The sequence below is a fragment of the Trematomus bernacchii genome, unplaced genomic scaffold (genome assembly GCF_902827165.1).
Source record: "Trematomus bernacchii unplaced genomic scaffold, fTreBer1.1, whole genome shotgun sequence".
Classification (NCBI taxonomy): Eukaryota; Metazoa; Chordata; class Actinopteri; order Perciformes; family Nototheniidae; genus Trematomus; species Trematomus bernacchii.
In genome coordinates, this window is record NW_022987580.1 from 325,223 (window position 1) to 343,499 (window position 18,277).

General features: G+C 38.1%; 1 protein-coding gene across 1 annotated transcript in view; it reads right to left on the reverse strand.

The window, feature by feature from the left end:
* Window positions 1-12,649: 12,649 nt before the first annotated feature.
* LOC117479890 (neural cell adhesion molecule 1-like) overlaps window positions 12,650-18,277 on the reverse strand; it is a 297,483-nt gene continuing 291,855 nt past the window's right edge. Inside the window, 1 exon segment of the mRNA XM_034127005.1 lies at window positions 12,650-16,498. Coding sequence (XP_033982896.1) covers window positions 16,375-16,498 — 124 coding nt within the window. The 3' untranslated portion in view covers window positions 12,650-16,374.

Below are 18,277 nucleotides of genomic sequence, written 5' to 3' on the forward strand. Positions count from 1 at the left end.
TTGTATTATATTTGGTAACATGCTTTTTCATGTTATTATAGTTTTCTTCAAATAGTTTTCTATCGGTGTTTTTAATTTTGGTTTAACTTTTATGTATGCACCAAAACACCAAGTCAAATTCCTCGTATGTGTCAACCTACCTGGTAATAAACCTGTTTCTGAGTCTGATTCTGTTGCAGGATATTTGTTGAATACTTAGAGAGAGGCATATCTAAAGAAATACCATTGACACACCAACCCAGTCTCACAAAAAACGTGTAATAGCTACGTTGGTCCACAGGGCAAAATGTAGTATATTCACAAATAACCCTCTCAAGACGTGACATGGATACAATATTTTGTATAAAAAACCATGAAGCTCAAATAATCCTCATAATATCTATCAAACTTTAGATCCTACACATCCACTGGACGTAGATTCTAAAAGTACAATATAAACTTCTCGCTAGAAATGTAATCAAAAAGAATTATAACGGCCAAACTATCCTACAATTTAGGATTTTCCACTATCAATAAATCGGGTGTCCGCCATGTTTTTTTTCTCACGCTGGGAAAGTTTGCGATCACATGACATGGAGACCGGTCATTAGAAATGAATAAGACCACAATATTGTATCCATGTCACGTCTTGAGAGGGTTATTTGTGAATATACTACGTTTTGCCCTGTGGACCAAAGTAGCTACACGTTTTTTTGTGAGACTGTGTTGCACACACACTCACACACACCTCCATTTCTCCCCGGTGTCACTGAGTGAATTTGTTTTCTCTACCTGAGCTCCATCGCCCTCGGTTTGATTCCCTCTCTCCTCTCTTGAAGGGCCTAATGGCCTCTTTGCTTTCCGAGGAGATTGCATGGACATATTGGACGGGCCACAAAAAAGAGAGACTAGTTTAGGAGGAAGTCTGTGTACTTAAATTCATCTCACATCACTGCAGTAAGTAAGGGAAGGACTCAATGGTGGATGGAGAAATAAAGTGTGGAAAGAAATGCAGGTTGAATTATGTATTTTGCACATTTCTGCACATTACTATAAGATATTTAAAACTGCACAGCTCTTCCACTCTTAAATCCAGGTGGATATTGTTTGATATTATTTGTCATATTATATTTCCTTTTTGGTATATTTATATTTCTTGTAAGCATTCCTTCTTTTCTCTTGACCATTATAAAAGATTAAAGAATAGTAAGTGTGAAGTGTTTTCAAAAGTTACGTTTTAGCAGAAGTGCATGTGATGGTGGAGCATGCAACAGATCTTATTGCAGAAGTTGTGTCGTTTAGATATTTTGATATAGTTTGTACTGTAAGCAATTAAAACTGGAAAGGTGGTATGTTGTTAGTTCCTGTCCTCATCACCCATTTCAACATATTTTTCCCAATCCTACAACAAAAAACTGCTGTTTCTTCAGTTGTATTGTCATTTACATGAAAGATTGTTCACATATCATGTTTAACTTAGACTTTCAGTGTATTTTTGAAATATGTGAAGCGGCAGGCGCGTACACGAGGCCTGACGGTGATTCTTTTTGTGCCGAGAGCAGGCGGTGAAGCTCTTGTTGTCTATAGTGCTGGAGCAGTGGAGCGATGGCAAACCACACAGTAATCACCTTACAGTGTTCCCGGGGTTTCTGGGGGAAAGAAGGCCTGCACACCGCAGGGAAGCTCCTCACATCTAATCCTTTAGCACATCTCTCTCTTTCTTTCTCCCTCTTTCTCTCTTCTTCCTTTCCAACATGTGTGCAGACTCATTTAGACTAACCTTCAAATACAGACCAAAAAGAGTCGCTGATAAATGATGCTAAATGGCGTGCTACCTACTCTGAGTCTATGTAGCATTTTGAACCGAGTAAACAACTTGTTCAAACATGCTAACAGTTGGATAAACCCTGTGCTTTACTGTAAGTTAGAGATAACGCAAGTATAAGGCAGTTCTAGAAAGATCCCTACACGTACATGTTGACTCACATGGTATGCATCACAATGCTAATATTGCCGATGCTAACTAGGTATTGATAGCTGTAATGTAGTTTTCTAGGACTTTTATTTTGAAAAAAAACAAGCTTTTTTGTAAGAATAGAGTCACTCCATGGTGCTATTATTTAGAAAAAGATGCCCCTTCCTGAGTTTCATGTAGGGATAAAGAGCAACTTACAAAATTCTGCAAAATGGCATGCAACAGACTCTTCTTGAGTCTCTTGTTAGGATACAGCTAATCTCTGAAGCAACTATTTTTGAAAAACATGCCTTTTCCTGAGCTTCCTGTAAAGACAACAGAGGGTGTTTCTCAATGTCGAGGAAGGCTGCTCCAGAGCCACTATTTCAAGCATACTACGTCATCGAGTCCCGCCGAAGGACTGTTCCAAGTCCAGCATACTTGGAATTCTATCGAGGCCGGCGTACTTCGTAGCGGGAAATTTCGAGGCTGCACATGTGTAGACTCCGCGGTCTTAAAATCCCCACAATGCTTTGCGCACGGACCAATTTCCAAATTTTTGGCGGAAATAGTGCTCCATTTAAGGCGGGGCCTCGCAGATGACGCACACCAGCACACCTGTTAGCCTGTTCCACCATTCTTCGTTTTCCGAAGGGCTAGGAAGGATTCTTGCCTCGCTTCTGAAGGACCTGACTCGGAAGACATGTGCTACCAAGCAAGCGTCCTCGACATTGAGAAACACCCACAGACATTCTATGGGGCTTTTATTCTGAAAAACATGCCTTTTCCTGAGCTTCCTGTAAAGACACAGACATTCTATGGGGCTTTTATTCTGAAAAACATGCCTCCTTCTGAGCTTCCTGTAGGGATGCAGTAACTCTATGGGGCTTTTATTCTGAAAAACATGCCTCCTTCTGAGCTTCCTGTAGGGATGCAGTAACTCTATGGGGCTTTTATTCTGAAAAACATGCCTTTTCCTGAGCTTCCTGTAAAGACACAGACATTCTATGGGGCTTTTATTCTGAAAAACATGCCTTTTCCTGAGCTTCCTGTAAAGACACAGACATTCTATGGGGCTTTTATTCTGAAAAACATGCCTTTTCCTGAGCTTCCTGTAAAGACACAGACATTCTATGGGGCTTTTATTCTGAAAAACATGCCTTTTCTGAGCTTCCTGTCAAGACACAGACATTTTATGGGGCTTTTAATTTGAAAACCATCACTACCCTGGGCTCCCTGTAAAGATACAGTAATGGTACTTTGATTTGAAAAAACATCTAAGGGGTCTTTGTTTGGAAAATGTGCCTCCTTCCCAGCTTTTATTCTGAAAACACGTCTCTTCCTGACCTTCCCATAAAGTTATTTTCGGAGGTTTATCAGTGAGCTCTTTTTTGTGAAACTGTTTCCAGTTGTTTTGTGATGATGTTTTTATTTGGCGATGTTATATGAGGAGCTGCATCTCAAGGCTGAAGAGAGGAGAGAACTCATCTCACACCTGAAGGGAGAAGCACTTGACCTTCAACACTCAAATACTCTGAATGCTTTTCTGAAGAGGAAGAAAGTGAAGATGGAGGTCAGAACAAATGTTGCACAATTACTAAAAGATAAATACAAAAATATAGAAATGTTAAGAAGAAAAAACTAAAATGAAATAGGAAATGAATTCCTGACAAAACTATTGATCATTTTGGTTAAAAAAACAACAACGAAATAACATGATCAATATCTATGTGTCAATATATCAGGTACGAGTAACAGTCCAAACATAACAAAAGAAATCAGAGCTGCAGAAGAGAGATAAATACAACAATTACAGGAACAAATACAACCTTCAACATGCCATTTGTTTTTGCCTTTTTTTCATCGAAGAAGATTTGTATATATCGAGGAATGCTTTCGTGTTGAGGCTGAATTTCTTTATTTGAACATAACATTTCATTTAGTGCAATCAACCTTGAAGATACAAACTCACAACAACAAGAATCCTGCAACAATATATATCTTCAAATAACAACAAACCATTTTAAAAGCACAAAGAAACTTCACTCCCAACTCACTCAGTAATTAGTAAGTATACTAATTGACAATAACAACAATCAAGGCCCTGTGTATCTGCAGCTATTGTTTCTGAAGTCTGTTTTTGTTTCCTTTTGTCCCCACACCTCTATTGATGATCAATATCCTGCAGAGCCTTTCAGATATTCAGAGGATCCTTTAAAAGAGAATCAAACGACAAAGTTATCTGAGGAAAGCTGGAATCAAAATCCACCGACACCTTGTCAGGTCAGACGGGGGTGTGTGAGAGGTGGTAGGGGGGGGTAATAACGGCGGTGTTTGATGTGTGTGTACCTGTTGTGTCCGGCCTCCATCCCTTCATCCTCAGAGAGTGTGTTCTGGCTCAACAATGCGCACAGCTGCGGCCTCCAGCTGTGCGCAGAAGCCTTTCACTTAGAGGACGTTTTTGTTCCGCCTAAAGAAGAAGTGAAGTGGGAAGTTATTTCTTTGAAGAAGCGCCCTTCTGAAGATCTGCTGATCAAAAACACAACTCCTGTCGCATTTTCTTCTGAGAGGTGCAGAGCGAAACGTGTCGGAAAGGATAGAAAACGGACAAAGGACATTAGATATTCACATATTAGCATCAGTTAAACCATTCATAAATATCCAATGTTGTCACTTGTTATATAGATTATCACATCTTGTAGCTATTAAAATATCTCAAATCTAAAGATGAAACATGATTTTTAGAATAGTAACCTGTCAATTAGAGTCAAACTACTAGCTTATTGGTTATGAACAAGACTTCACTTTAAAATAGGGAACATGTTCTTAGATAGAAATACCTACATTTGAGTTATTTAGACTTAATTAACACTTATAGTTTCATGTCTTGTTACATAAGAATAGATCATATTTGTTAGTTATGGGAGAATTACTATTCTTGTGGTACTACTGCCTTATTAGGCCCATATTGAGCAGCGCATATTAAGACCTAAACTCATGTACTGTACACCAACTTCCTTACTTGCAATAAATAAGCACTAATTAGAGGGTTATTGAGGAAAAACTAATGGCCTATTACTTGTAGAATATGGTCATGTAGAATAAGGCATTAATACGTGTTTTATAATGACTAATAAAGAGCCAATATACTGCTAATATGCATGTTAATTAACAACTTGTTGATAGTTAATTTGTGTACCTTAAAATAAAGTGTTACCAAAAGTTATTATTATTATTATTATAGCATATTTCAGACGTTAAAGACAGTGACAGTAACAAACAAATGAAACAGAAAATATTAATTTAATTGAAATATACACATATAATTCTTAAAATCTTTCCATCTCAAAGTGGGAAAAATAAAAAAACAAATCCATAAATACTAATAATGTCAGGGGTCTTCCTGGTTAACAAAGGTTTCTTTTTACTACGTAGATCTCATCATGTCTCAAATCTAAAGATAACTAAATGTTTTTATTGTATTATTATTATTGTAAATTACATATGAACATAAGAAAATATACGGTACCACTTTACAATAAGACTACCCTTTTTTACGAATAGTTTGTAATTAATTAATTAATTAGGTTGTGAACACTTTATAAATCATTAATAAGCTTTTATAAGACATGAGATAAACAGGGCGACTGTGACCGGTTGCTTGCCAAATAGTGAGCCCACATGTATCTGTACTGCTAAGTCTTATATTGGCTACCTAGCATACTTCTTCTTCATCAGCCAGCATCCTTGGTATCTGTTGTTCACTAAGTTGATTCTCACTAAGTAGCCAACATAAGGCTTAGTCATCTTGCCGAATAGTGAGCCTGTGTTGATGTATGAAAACTATGTTAGAACTGGTTTATAAATGGTTCTTAAGGATTAATAAAGTGTTTACAACCTAATTAATAACCTAATTATGAACCCGTCATGAATCCTTTATAAGGGTAATCTTATTGTAAAGTGGTACCCAAGGGACTTCCTGGTTTTATTCCTGGTATTATTAGTATTATAATTATTATTATAGCATATTTTACACGTTAAGACGGTATGCAGTAACACATTAAATAAAAAAACATTAATTTAATTTAAATAACATTTTAATATATAATTCTACCTAACCCTAACCCTAAGTCAATAAATAAATACATGAATAAATAATAATAATAGAAATCTTAAGGGACTTCCTGGTTAAATAAAGGTTGGTTAAATGTTTTAATCATACCTTAAATATTTAATTTTTAACATTTTGCCAAGGCTTAAAATAAAACTGCATTACAATCTATTTTAGAGTCATTTTAAATGAATCTGCCTGCAAATGAACACAATGATACCGTTGTTGCATCATGTGCAACATGTGTTGGTACGTGCAGACAGTTCAGAACAGATTCTTCTTCTGCAGTTTAGCAGCAGATAGAGATATGATGATGACGGCGATTCTCTGCAACAACAAGAAGAAGAAAGTTTGCACAAAAGAGAGAGAAAATGTTTTTGGCATGAGCACCACAGCAGGAAGTGTGTGTGTGTGTGTGTGTGTGTGTGTGTGTGTGTGTGTGTGTGTGTGTGTGTGTGTGTGTGTGTGTATGTGTGTGTGTGTGTGTGTGTGTGTGCGTGGTGTGTGTGTGTGTGTGTGTGTGTGTGTGTGTGTGTATGTGTGTGTGTGTGTGTGTGTGTGTGTGTGCGTGTGTGTGTGTGTGTGTGTGTGTGTGTATGTGTCTGTGTGTGTGTGTGTGTGTGTGTGTGTGTGTGTGTGTGTGTGTGTGTGTGTGTGTGTGTGTGTGTGTGTGTGTGTGTGTGTGTGTGTGTGATGTAACACTGATGTGATTTAAAGGTTGGAGGATGAAACAGAGCGTTCTGCAGAGGAATGCTCGGCTGGCTGAGTCTTCACTGAAACGTGGCTCTGCATGAAAACACAAATATTCCTCAACAATCTGCAGAAACACACGCACGCACGCACGCACGCACGCACGCACGCACGCACACACACACACACACACACACACACACACACACACACACACACACACACACACACACACACACACACACACACACACACACACACACAAAAAACACCTGCTAGTGTGTGTGATCACAACTCAGCCTCAGGTACACTCAGTCCGCTCTAATCTCACACACAGAGATGACCTTGATGAAAAGTGTGTGTTCTGTTTCATCAAATCGCTTCAGATGCGCTGCATACTTTCTGTGTTTACTGCCGTTTACAGGTTGTCATCGTAGTACAAAGTATTACCAACACTCAGAAGTACTCAGATCTAATACTGAAGTACAAATACTACACGAAAGCACTTTGAATTGCCTTGTGTTGAAAGGTGCTATATGAATAAACTTGCCTTGCCTTGCACTGAGTAGTAACTTAACAACTGATTAAATAAGTTTGTGTTATGAGCAAAAAATGTGTATTATGTAATAAAGAACCTGATGCAGTTATACATCTGAACACCCACTAGTATTAAATCATAACATAATTCCTGAAGTGAAGCTACATGGATTTGTAGAGAAAATAAAATGTGTTCTTCCTTTTTTTAAAGGAGAAACTCAAAACACTCATGACATATGGCAGATAAACACATTGTATAATGTACTAATATCTGCATGACTGTGACCCCCTAATCTCTGTGAGGTCTCAGGAAGCGTCTTAAAGGAAGTCGGGGAGGAAATGTTGAAACAAATGTCGAAACAAGGAACTGACTCTCACGAGACTCTATCAGGAAGGCCACGCTTCTTACAAAACACTTTAAGTTAAAAACTCATGCAGACACAATCCTGCTCATGCTAAACTGTCCACTAAACTTTACTGTGAAAATGATGTAAAGGGAAGGGAAGGGTGCAAACTAATTATATGATTTGTTAAATATTTGTTATTTAAAGGGGACCTATCATGCAAAATGCACTGTTGTACGTCTTTTCTACATGAATATGTGTCCCCGGTGTTCCAGGGAACTCACCAAGTGTCAGAAAACACAACCCTCTCTATTTTCCTCCATACCCAAATCTCTAAAAAAGGGGCTGCAACGGATCTGATCAAAACTGATCCAGATTTGAACACTGTCCTGACGTCAGGACGGTGGCGCTACGGCTATTGGGCCAACTCCACCAATCAGGAGGAGACAGCCACGGCCATTGCCGTTCTAAAGCGCTGGAGACGCTGTAGTACATATGCCAGGCCTGTAGGTGGTGCTGTTCTCACTGAATCAGCCCTTGCTAAAACAGAGTGCAAATTGAGCAAAATGAGGCATGGCTAATGATATGATTTGTTAAATATTGTGTACATTTGTTCTTTAATTTTAAATTGCATGTTTCTACGTTATCTTATATGTTTATAACACTATTATCATTCTCTATAATTTAATCATTTTGTAGCACATTTTAACGTCTTATATTTTAAAGTTGTATAGCACATTCTTATTTTTACTTCTTATTACATTTTTTAACTTGCATTTTTTCTACTAAATATTTAGATTTTTTCATTTCATGATCATTTATTTTGTTGCACATCATAACTTCTTTTGTTTATATCCTTATTTTTCCTTAATTAAAAAAAGACATTGTTGTTGCACATTTTTATTTTATCTTCCTATGTTTACGTGAATATTATTATTGCATGGTTTTATTGCACTTTAGCACTTGAAACTCCTTTGTTTATATGATTATTATTTTTGTATTTTATTGATCTCATTCTGTAATGGTGAAACTGTCACAAAATCAAATAATGTAGGTGAGATTAAAGGTGGGGTAGGTAATTTTGGAGAAACCAGCTCGAGTGCACTAGAATTAGAAAATACACAACCAGAAAAAATCTGCCACTTCCTCACAGAGCCCCTCCTCCAACACACACGAACGCGCACATGACCAATGAGGGCACGAGATAAGTTTGTGCACAGATGGAAGGCTGACAGGCAGGTAGGCCATCCAGTTATTTTAGCCGGGCCGGCTCAGATGATTGGTCGTGCTTTTTACAGTACTACGGCTTCCACTGATATTTGTTTATGGATTCTTTGTCAAAGCACTTCAGATATTCATTGCTATCGGGATGTTAAGAGCATTCCATGGAATATAACAACAAGTGTATCTCGAGCCGGTTTCTCAAACTTACCTACCCCACCTTTAAGGCCACGTTTACACGGAGATGAAACGGGTTGTATCCGCTACAGTTCTCTATCGTATGGACGGTTCGTTCACACGAGGCCGTAACGGAAACGCGGAAACGGAGCCCTCAAACGGTAACGCTCTGGCGGGCCAAACGGCTCTGTGTGTACGTCCTGACCTATACGATCATTTTCCTGATAACGACGACGCCATAGCCCCGCCTCTCCTGCGTCATTGCTGATGTGTTTTCGCCAACAACCTCTGCTGCTCACTGCTGTAGTATGGTCAGTAGCTACTGTCAGCTACTGACCATACTACAGATGTTAGTGCAACATCTACAGCTCCCCTACCACAACCATCAGCAACAAGTGGACATGGAGAACTACATGAACTACATGTTGCTGAATCCACCGCGGAGAATAGACAGAAGGGCAACCAGGCATCTTCGCTGCTTTTGTGTGTATTTTGTGGCGGAAGTACAGCGCCACTTACAGGCCCGGCATATGTACTACAGCGTCTCCAGCGGGTCGAGCGGTCTCGTGTGGACAGACACGTTTCTTGAGCCGATACCGTGTGGACGGAAGACTTTTTTTTATATCGACTAAGGTTCGTTTTCGTTATCGTATCCGTGTAAACGTGGCCTAACACGACACCTCACCACAGGCTGTGTGTGTGTGTGTGTGGGTGTGTGTGTGTGTGTGTGTGTGTGTGTGTGTGTAGGTGTGTTTGTTTAAGGAAGTAACTGAGTATTCAGGTAATGCAGGAGCTTTGCTGGTTGCTATCAGTGAGCAGATCAGTCCACAGTGGACCTTTGTTATAGGGGGGAGAGAGAGAGAGAGAGAGAGAGAGAGAGAGAGAGAGAGAGAGAGAGAGAGAGAGAGAGAGAGAGAGAGAGAGAGAGAGAGAGAGAGAGGGAGAGAGAGAGAGAGAGAGAATGTTTGCAGAGGAGGGTCTCTACAAGTCTAAACAGTTTTTCGAGTACTTCTCCTTTATTTTTCCTCTACTGAAGTACTAATACTTCACTGTGAAAACTGAACTGTGAAAATACTCAAAAGTCCTGCGTTGGAAATGTAACTTTAAATGTGATATGAAGGAATAGTAACATGTCTGTAGATCAGGAAGTAGCCAACCACGATAATCAATGAGTCAATTAAAGGAAAATCAATCGGCATCCATAAACCATTTTGTAATATGTATTTATTTGATGTATTTGTTCTGCATTGGGTACCTTAACGCTTGTACCTACATTTTGCTTATTTACCTGAAACAGAGTGAGTCTGCCACCTGTTGGAGGAACCACAGATTTGTTTACTGATCAGTGATGTTGTTGCTACTGCAAAACACTCCATGTGTTTGCTGTTGTTTTTAACTTTATATACAATTACAGCAATGTATGTGATGATGCTTTAGCAGTGGTGGAGTATTGTTCAAAAGTGTAAATTGAGATATTTGCCTAAAAACAACTGAATTGTCAATTAATTAGCTAATTTAGAGAACGTTAACTTGCATGACTACACATTTAAGTAATTATTTGTATATATTTTGTAATAGTTGTTTTATTTTATTTAGTTTTTTCATTGGGTAGTTTACATGTTATACTCGAAGTAAATGTTTCTGATTATATTTACATACATACATACTACAGAGTATTTGTACAGCGTGGCATTTGTACTTATATCTCGTCCAACGCAGCGCTTAGTACATCCTCTAATTTGGATCAGTTACTTAAATCAAATGCTAATTAAATTGAAGGAAGTATAATTGATAGAAAGATGTATCATGTAAAGTATTTTGCACATACAAATATGCCAGTCCTTTTACCATTACTTTCAACATAATACTACGGTGGGAACACACTGCCATCTGGTGGTCGACACACAGAACTGCATGACCCCTGAATAAACATAATCTTTGTTTGTGGAAGTGAATCAAATCCTGGGGGAGAAATAAGTCTCCAAATAAGAAAACAGGTATTTATTATTTGTATTTGTTCAGCACAATAAATAGGGAAAACAATAAATAATACAAAATAAATCAGATTCTCAGGAAGTGTAGTTGAAAGTCTCACTTTAACAGATTAAATGAAACACTATATATATAATTTTACATATTTATCGGTGTTTTATATTGTAGTACAATGTGTGCAATTTAATTCACATTTTCATGTTAATATTAATATATATTTGTTTATTATTGCATATTTTACATTAGCACCTTATGATTATAACAATATTTTTATCCTATTTATTAGATTTATTTAGCATATTATTCTAATATAACCATTTTTTAAAACATATTTTTCATATTTTTTTGCACATCATTTTTTATTTGTAATGTGTATGTGAATATTTATATTTCTTTTTTTTCTATTCTAATTTTTTTATTCGACAATTTCTTTTTTAATTGTACCTTTTTACTTCTTATATTTATGTAAATATTCATCTTTTTATAGGACATTTTTAAACACTTTATATAAATATATTTAAGCATTTATTTATATATAGGAGAAACTGTTCCAAACCCAATCTACCCCGGGATAAATGGAATATTCTGAATACAAATATACCTTTTAATCTTATCCAACATATTAATATATTTATATTTGAGCTGTAATTAAGTAAATACTACTTTATTAACCTCAAAGCTTCACCATCTTTTCACTGTTCCTCTCAGTCTTCAGTATCGACTCTCAAGATGAACCCGTCAGTGATTTTTACTGAGACAGAAAACCTTGAGGATGTTTTTCTCTCTTCCAAAACTTAACGACTTCACGTTGCTTTGTCTCCTGAAAACACGTCTTTACATCAAGTGGAAAAATCCTGCATTTCTGAACCTCTACAAAATCCCTTTACCCCTCCTATTGTCTTCGTTTCCCCCCCCCCCTTACTTTGGTGTTCGCGGTCAAATTTGACCGGTCCTGTTTTAACTGCTATTACATTAACACAAAAACCATTAATCATCACCACATTTCATTGAACACCCTTTCAAACTGTAAATATTGTATCAGACTACTGGTATACATGAACAACTGCAGTACATATACAAAGAATAGACACTGAACATGTAGTGCGTGTGCCAGGTGTGATCCATGTGGGGGGATGGGCACATAAGAGCGGGACGTGTGTCAAATTGTTCTGTGTGTGTGTGTGTGTGTGTGTGTGTGTGTGCCAGGTGTGATTCACATGGGGGGATTGGGCACATAAGGGGGCGGGACACATCTAGAGTATGTGTGTGTGTGTGTCTATGTGTGTGTGTGTGTGTCTATGTGTGTGTGTGTGTGTGTGTGTGTGTGATCTGATCCGGATGGTTACTAATTCCTTTTATTTATGGCGGTCATGTTTGAGCGGGAACACCATGGGTGTTACAAAGTTGACTAAATCATCCAAAACTCAATGAAAGTGGTGATCAGCCATTGTACATGTTCAAATATCTACTGTGAAGGATATCATAAAGCCTAAATGCAATCGAATGTAAAACTAAAAAGTTATGATTGATGAAGGTCGTGAATCGGTCAGATTTGACCCGAACACAACAGGAGGGTTTTAATGTGAAGGTGCAGAAAAACTTTATGCAATTTGCAGACAAACAAAAAAACCCTCACACGACTCGTTTTGTATATTTTCACACTGTATTTCAGAAGAAACAGTAACATCTGCTCATGACAACTCTTCCTTTTTAATTACATTTCAGAGCTCTGTGAAGCAAACAAATAAAAACAAAGTTTGAGAAACAGGTTACACAACACTTGAAAGAAGATCAATAACAACACATGAAGCCTTCATTCTTTTCCCATTTCCAAAACGGTGTGATTTCTAATATATTTTGCATGCTGACAAATCCAACAATTTCAGATCATGAATTGACTCCGGGACCTGAGCAAAGTGTCATTGTGTTTTATAGTTTTCTAATGTAATGATTTTAAGAATAATTCTGCTTTTCCACAGTTTTGTTTGTGATGTTTCTACCTTTTTTTCTCAGTGAAACGTACCAACATCAGACTGTAATAACCCAGAATCATTCTGTGACAAAGCGCTGCACACATGTGAAAATGTAGTAAATGAAAAACCTGCAGAAAGATGGAGATGTGATTTGTATTCTAATGTTCAGACACTGAGAGGAATGTAATGCATGCCACCACTTTCTGTAATTCAAAGGCACTGTGTCTTTCCACTTTGCTGCTGTTGGAAAAATCCTACCGGCTATTCACGATCAAACTACTACTCGCTATGACAAAAGACACAATGCACTCACACATTCACAGTGTACTAGCTTGCAGTCTAAAGAGGAGGAACACTGTACACAAAAAAAACTTCCCAAACAGACTTTCAAACGCTAAAATCCTTCATAATTGAAAGGACGGGAACTGAAAGGCTTGTGTGTGTGTGTATGTGTGTGTGCGTGTGTGTACATTCATTTAAAGACACACTCACAGGCTCAGGATCTCCATTAACCCTAATATCAGAGCACCTGATGGCTTTATTTGAATGAGTTTCAAAGGACTAGACTAGGTCGTGTTACGAAATATTGAATGGACTGTTGTCAAAGTCTAGGTGTTTCTGTTAAGTGTGCATGCTAAAAAGTTAGCATCAGCATTATTTAAAACCTCAATCTGCTTTATTTTTAACATCCGAGATTACAAAAAAGGTTCAAACGTATGCATTCAGTGAGTTTTGGGAATATGTTGTTTTCTATCCAGCTCAACCTGAAGCTTTCTTTTGTTTGAGTTACATTTGTATGTATTTTATTTTTTTATAATCCTTATACAAATCCAATTTGTCCGCATCAAAATGACATGTGCAGTTTCCTTCATGGTTGTAGCCGATTGGGTTTTCTTTTGGCAATAGTGTGCATGCTAAAATGTTAGCATTGGTGTTTATCTAAAACCGCAATTAGCTTTTTCTTTGACGTCCAAAAGTACAAAAGCGGTGCATTTAGTTTGTTTTGAACGTTTAACCAGCTTCACCTGACTATGTATTTTGAGTAGTAACAATTTAAGTTACATTTTTATTCTACTTTCTTTTAAAAAACCCCAATAAAAAAATCCAAATACTCTGCACCAAATGTATCATACCATGCAGATGTACATGTGCAGTTCCCTTCATGGTTAAAGCAGTTTGGGTTTTCCTTTAGCAGTAAAGAAATAACATTTATTTACATTAAATTAAACCATTTGCTGTTCATTATAATGCTATCTGTGAGTATTGATATATCAGAAACACAGATAACCATCATTTATTCTCACATTTTGTGTAAACTACCAAAGTATAGTCCTTTAAAACTCGTCCGAACACACAACTTCATACAATGTGTGTGTTCTCTTAACAAATCTCAATTTATTAATTTTTTCTGGCTGAGCATATCAGAAAAAGAACACATTTTTATGTCAACTGTCGTCTCATTTTGAGTAATTTACAGACATTTTCCAGATAATTTCCGCTAAGTGGTCCTTGTGCTGGGAGTGATTAACTGATTTTGAACTGTACTAAACCTACAATACATGTCACACACTAAGTAATGCAGGACGGTGGAAGCAGAGGTGACACAAACTCACACGTTGTGGGGAAAGAGAGGACGGTTGAGCGGTGAACAGTGGTTAGCACAGAGAAGGCAACGATGGCTATGAACCATAGGAGAAGGTAGAGATGTTTAACCTAAAGGAAATAACGGGACCAGGCTAATTGCTGGCAGTGGAAACTGGTGTTCAACGAGTTTGAGCAACAGAAATAATTTAGACAAAACACACGTAGCCTTAAGAGTTCAATCCCACATGTTTAAAGTTATGTGTGAAAGAGAAGTAGATAAAGGCGGTTTTGTAAGATAGAAAACCATTAGAGTGGTGCAGGAATGAGTCCTCAACCCCGGAAATGAGTCAGCGTTCTAGCACTTCCAGATCCCTCATCTTGAAGTCAATGTTTTTTTGAATGGGTTAGATGCTTGAAATAAGGTGTGTGGTTGGAGCTTATTTCTGCAATCATTCACAATCCAATTGGCTTTTTGTCTAGGGAACTAGTAAGATAGTACCTTTAGGGTTTGACCACATAAATACGACATCGCTGAACCACTCTACTGCAATATTAACAATTACATAAAGCAAGCTGTGTCCCTTTAAAGGAGCCACATCCTTTCGTATAGCATGGTTTAGTGAAGCTTTTCTATCGTGAAACAATGGATAACTGGCAATAAGTGAATAACTTATTTAACTTTCACTATTTAGATACTTCCAACGTCTGGCAAGGCTTCCATTATTTACATCCTGTAGCATTATTTCCATTGGTTTTGCTCATATTTTAACGAGGCATCATGTGGATACACCCGGTATATTTGGTCACATGATCATTTTCTGACTTCGTGAGCAAATAATCAGCTGGTGAATGATGGGACACTTGAGATCTGTAAATAAGGCATATTTAGTCTTAAATTTGGACTCTGAGGGATATGGCCCCTCAACATAACACAGCTTGTATCCTTAATGTGATCGCCTCCTAACCCTAACGCTGTCTCCTTAAAAAAATGACGCTCGTAAGCAGCAACAGAAAGTTTGTTTTGAAATGTCATCCAGATTTTTATAACATATCTGCAAAGTAAAATGTATCAGGCGGACCTAAACACCAACAAACATGTACATACAAACATCTTGTTTTAGGAGACAGGGTTGAAACGCCCCGGTCTTTAATAGCATGACAAATCTTTCTTCCGTTTCTCATAGCTTAGGCTTTAAAACGATTTCTCCACCGGAACCATTTGGAGACAACATTTGAGCAAAATAAACGACAGCAACATGTACAGAAATACAGTAACTTTGCAAAAAACAGGCATGCTAACGCTCTAATCTCTAGCCCTGGAAATAACACATTAAAAAAGCTAAATAGGCAGTACATTATTTAAACACATCAAAATATCGACAAAAGAAGAAAGACCCATAATCCATTACCAGGTGATGACCGCACTCCATAAAGAAAAGTAGTGTTGGTAATGTATCCTTACATTTGTGTATAAAGCTACAGTCCAAACAGGGTTATCTACAGGAAAATAGTATGGATCCCTTTTTTACTGTTTACCAATTTCATATTACAAATGAGAGAAGGAACTATGCATTTTATTTCTGTGACGTAGATGTAAAAGGAACTAAGGCATGTGCATGAGGTCTTTACATTTCCCTGGTCAGAAGACACGGTAGAAAATGACTCATGATTTATTTTCCTCCTGATGCGATGGGGTGGTGCGTGACATTGCTTTGAGGTTTCAGTGACTGTGACCCCCCCCCCCCTTTTTTTAACCTTAAAAACCCCACACCCCATTAAACCCCCCCCATAAACCACCCGCTTCTTCTCGTTTTACGCTTTACTTTCATTGCCGTTCGTCTGCGGGGCCTCGCTGGGGACCGTCTTCACTTCGGCCGTGGCGTTCTTCACCTCCGTCTCGCCCACTTTAGTGTTTCCATCCTTCACAATCTTACCGCTGTGAGGACAAACATGGAGCGAGAGCCAGAAGGAGACAAAAAGAGAAAAAGGAGAATGTGTTAGGAGTCTCTCTCACAGCTAAACGGTCTGCTCTGAGCTGCCTTTTGTGTCATTATTCAAAGAGAAGAAGGAGGATAAAAAAAAGGGGTGAAAACATGCAAGATGCTTTGAGGGAATTTGTTTTCCCTTCTGGAACTGAATGCATTTCACACATAATGGGATCAAGCTCACTATCCTAGCCAGACATCGAATAAGAGTACATGGATGTCACAGCTATTTTCCATGAACAATGAATACTGATGTGGAATGAGACAGGGCCGGTACAGTAGGGACAATGCATGAGGGACTGAAAGACTGAGGAATAACCTCCAACACAGAGTACTATACACAAGAGGATTACACGCCGTCTGGACTGAACCCAGACACAATGCAGAGACTTTAAAGCCATACTTCTCTTAAGTCGAACATTTCTTCTTTTTCTGTGAGCATATAAACCTTTGTTGTTGGAAAACATTTGAAGAGCTGCTGCTTGCGGCTTGCATTTTGAAAAAGCGGCGCTTCCCTGCTGTGTCACATACAGTCATCTTTTCTTTGCCAGTTTTCAAAAAGCAATTTAAATCAATACAGTTCTCCTTTTTGCAAACTCAGAGACAGCAGCCTATATACATCTATCTCCTATGGACTTAAAACTGACAATCAGCATAAGTTTAATCACAAAACATGTCCTCTATCTTTGGCAACTTGTTCCTAAAGATATTTACGCATCTAAGCGGACAAATATGACATGCGGAGTTCCTCAAGGCTCCATCCTGGGGCCTCTTCTCTTTTACATCAACATGCTGTATGCAGACGACACACACATTTACATAAACATTTCACCAAGAGAATTACCTTTAAATTTAAGAACTAAGAAAGTGCAACAAACAAATCAATGGTTGGATGTGTCAGAGCTTTGTTCACTTAAACAAATATAACACGTAATTGTTTTTTGGATCCAAATGTACTTAACTGTAATTTTACAATGTTTTGCACTATTACTTTATGTTGTGTTGAACATACTGTGTAGCCTGTGGTCTGCAGAAAGGTTTTTCTAGTCAAGAAAGAGAGAAATTAATCCTCAAGGGGAAGTGCGTCAGTCTGGAAAACCACAAGAAGCCTGACGTCTTGTTTCAGTGTTTTCTTTTCAGCGGGAGGAGGATCAGCACATAGATCAGAGGCAGAGCTGTGCTTCAGGCCTGTCAGAGAGTTATGAGGAAAAAATCCCTTCCAATGACAAGTTTAGTTTTATCAAGGTGCTGCTGAGCTGACAAGAGCCCCACTTCCAACTCAACTCCAAACACTTCATCACTGACATCTTCCTCTGGACATCTCAGTGAGGATACGATGATATGAAGGAGGAGAGAGGGAGGAGTGGTTGTCAGTGAGCCTTAGAAATGCATCCTTAGCTATAGTGCCTCTTGACAGGAATCAGGAACATCTGAAAACTCCTAACCCTAACCCTTCATAGCAAACAACAAGGGCTTTCTGCAGGAATGAAGATGCTGTAGGTGGTCCCTATTGGCTATGACTACATTGACTGCTTATGTTTTATTGCCCTGTTTAACTTTTCTTCTAGCGATGTCTCTGAGTTCTCTGATTTGACCACTACACAGCTACTCAAATAAGTGACTAAATCAACTTGCATCATCCTTAAAATCTTCTCCATATATAATATATTGTTCTGCATTTTAAAACCGATGGTGCTTATGTGAATAGCGGATGATTCTTGTACGTATTC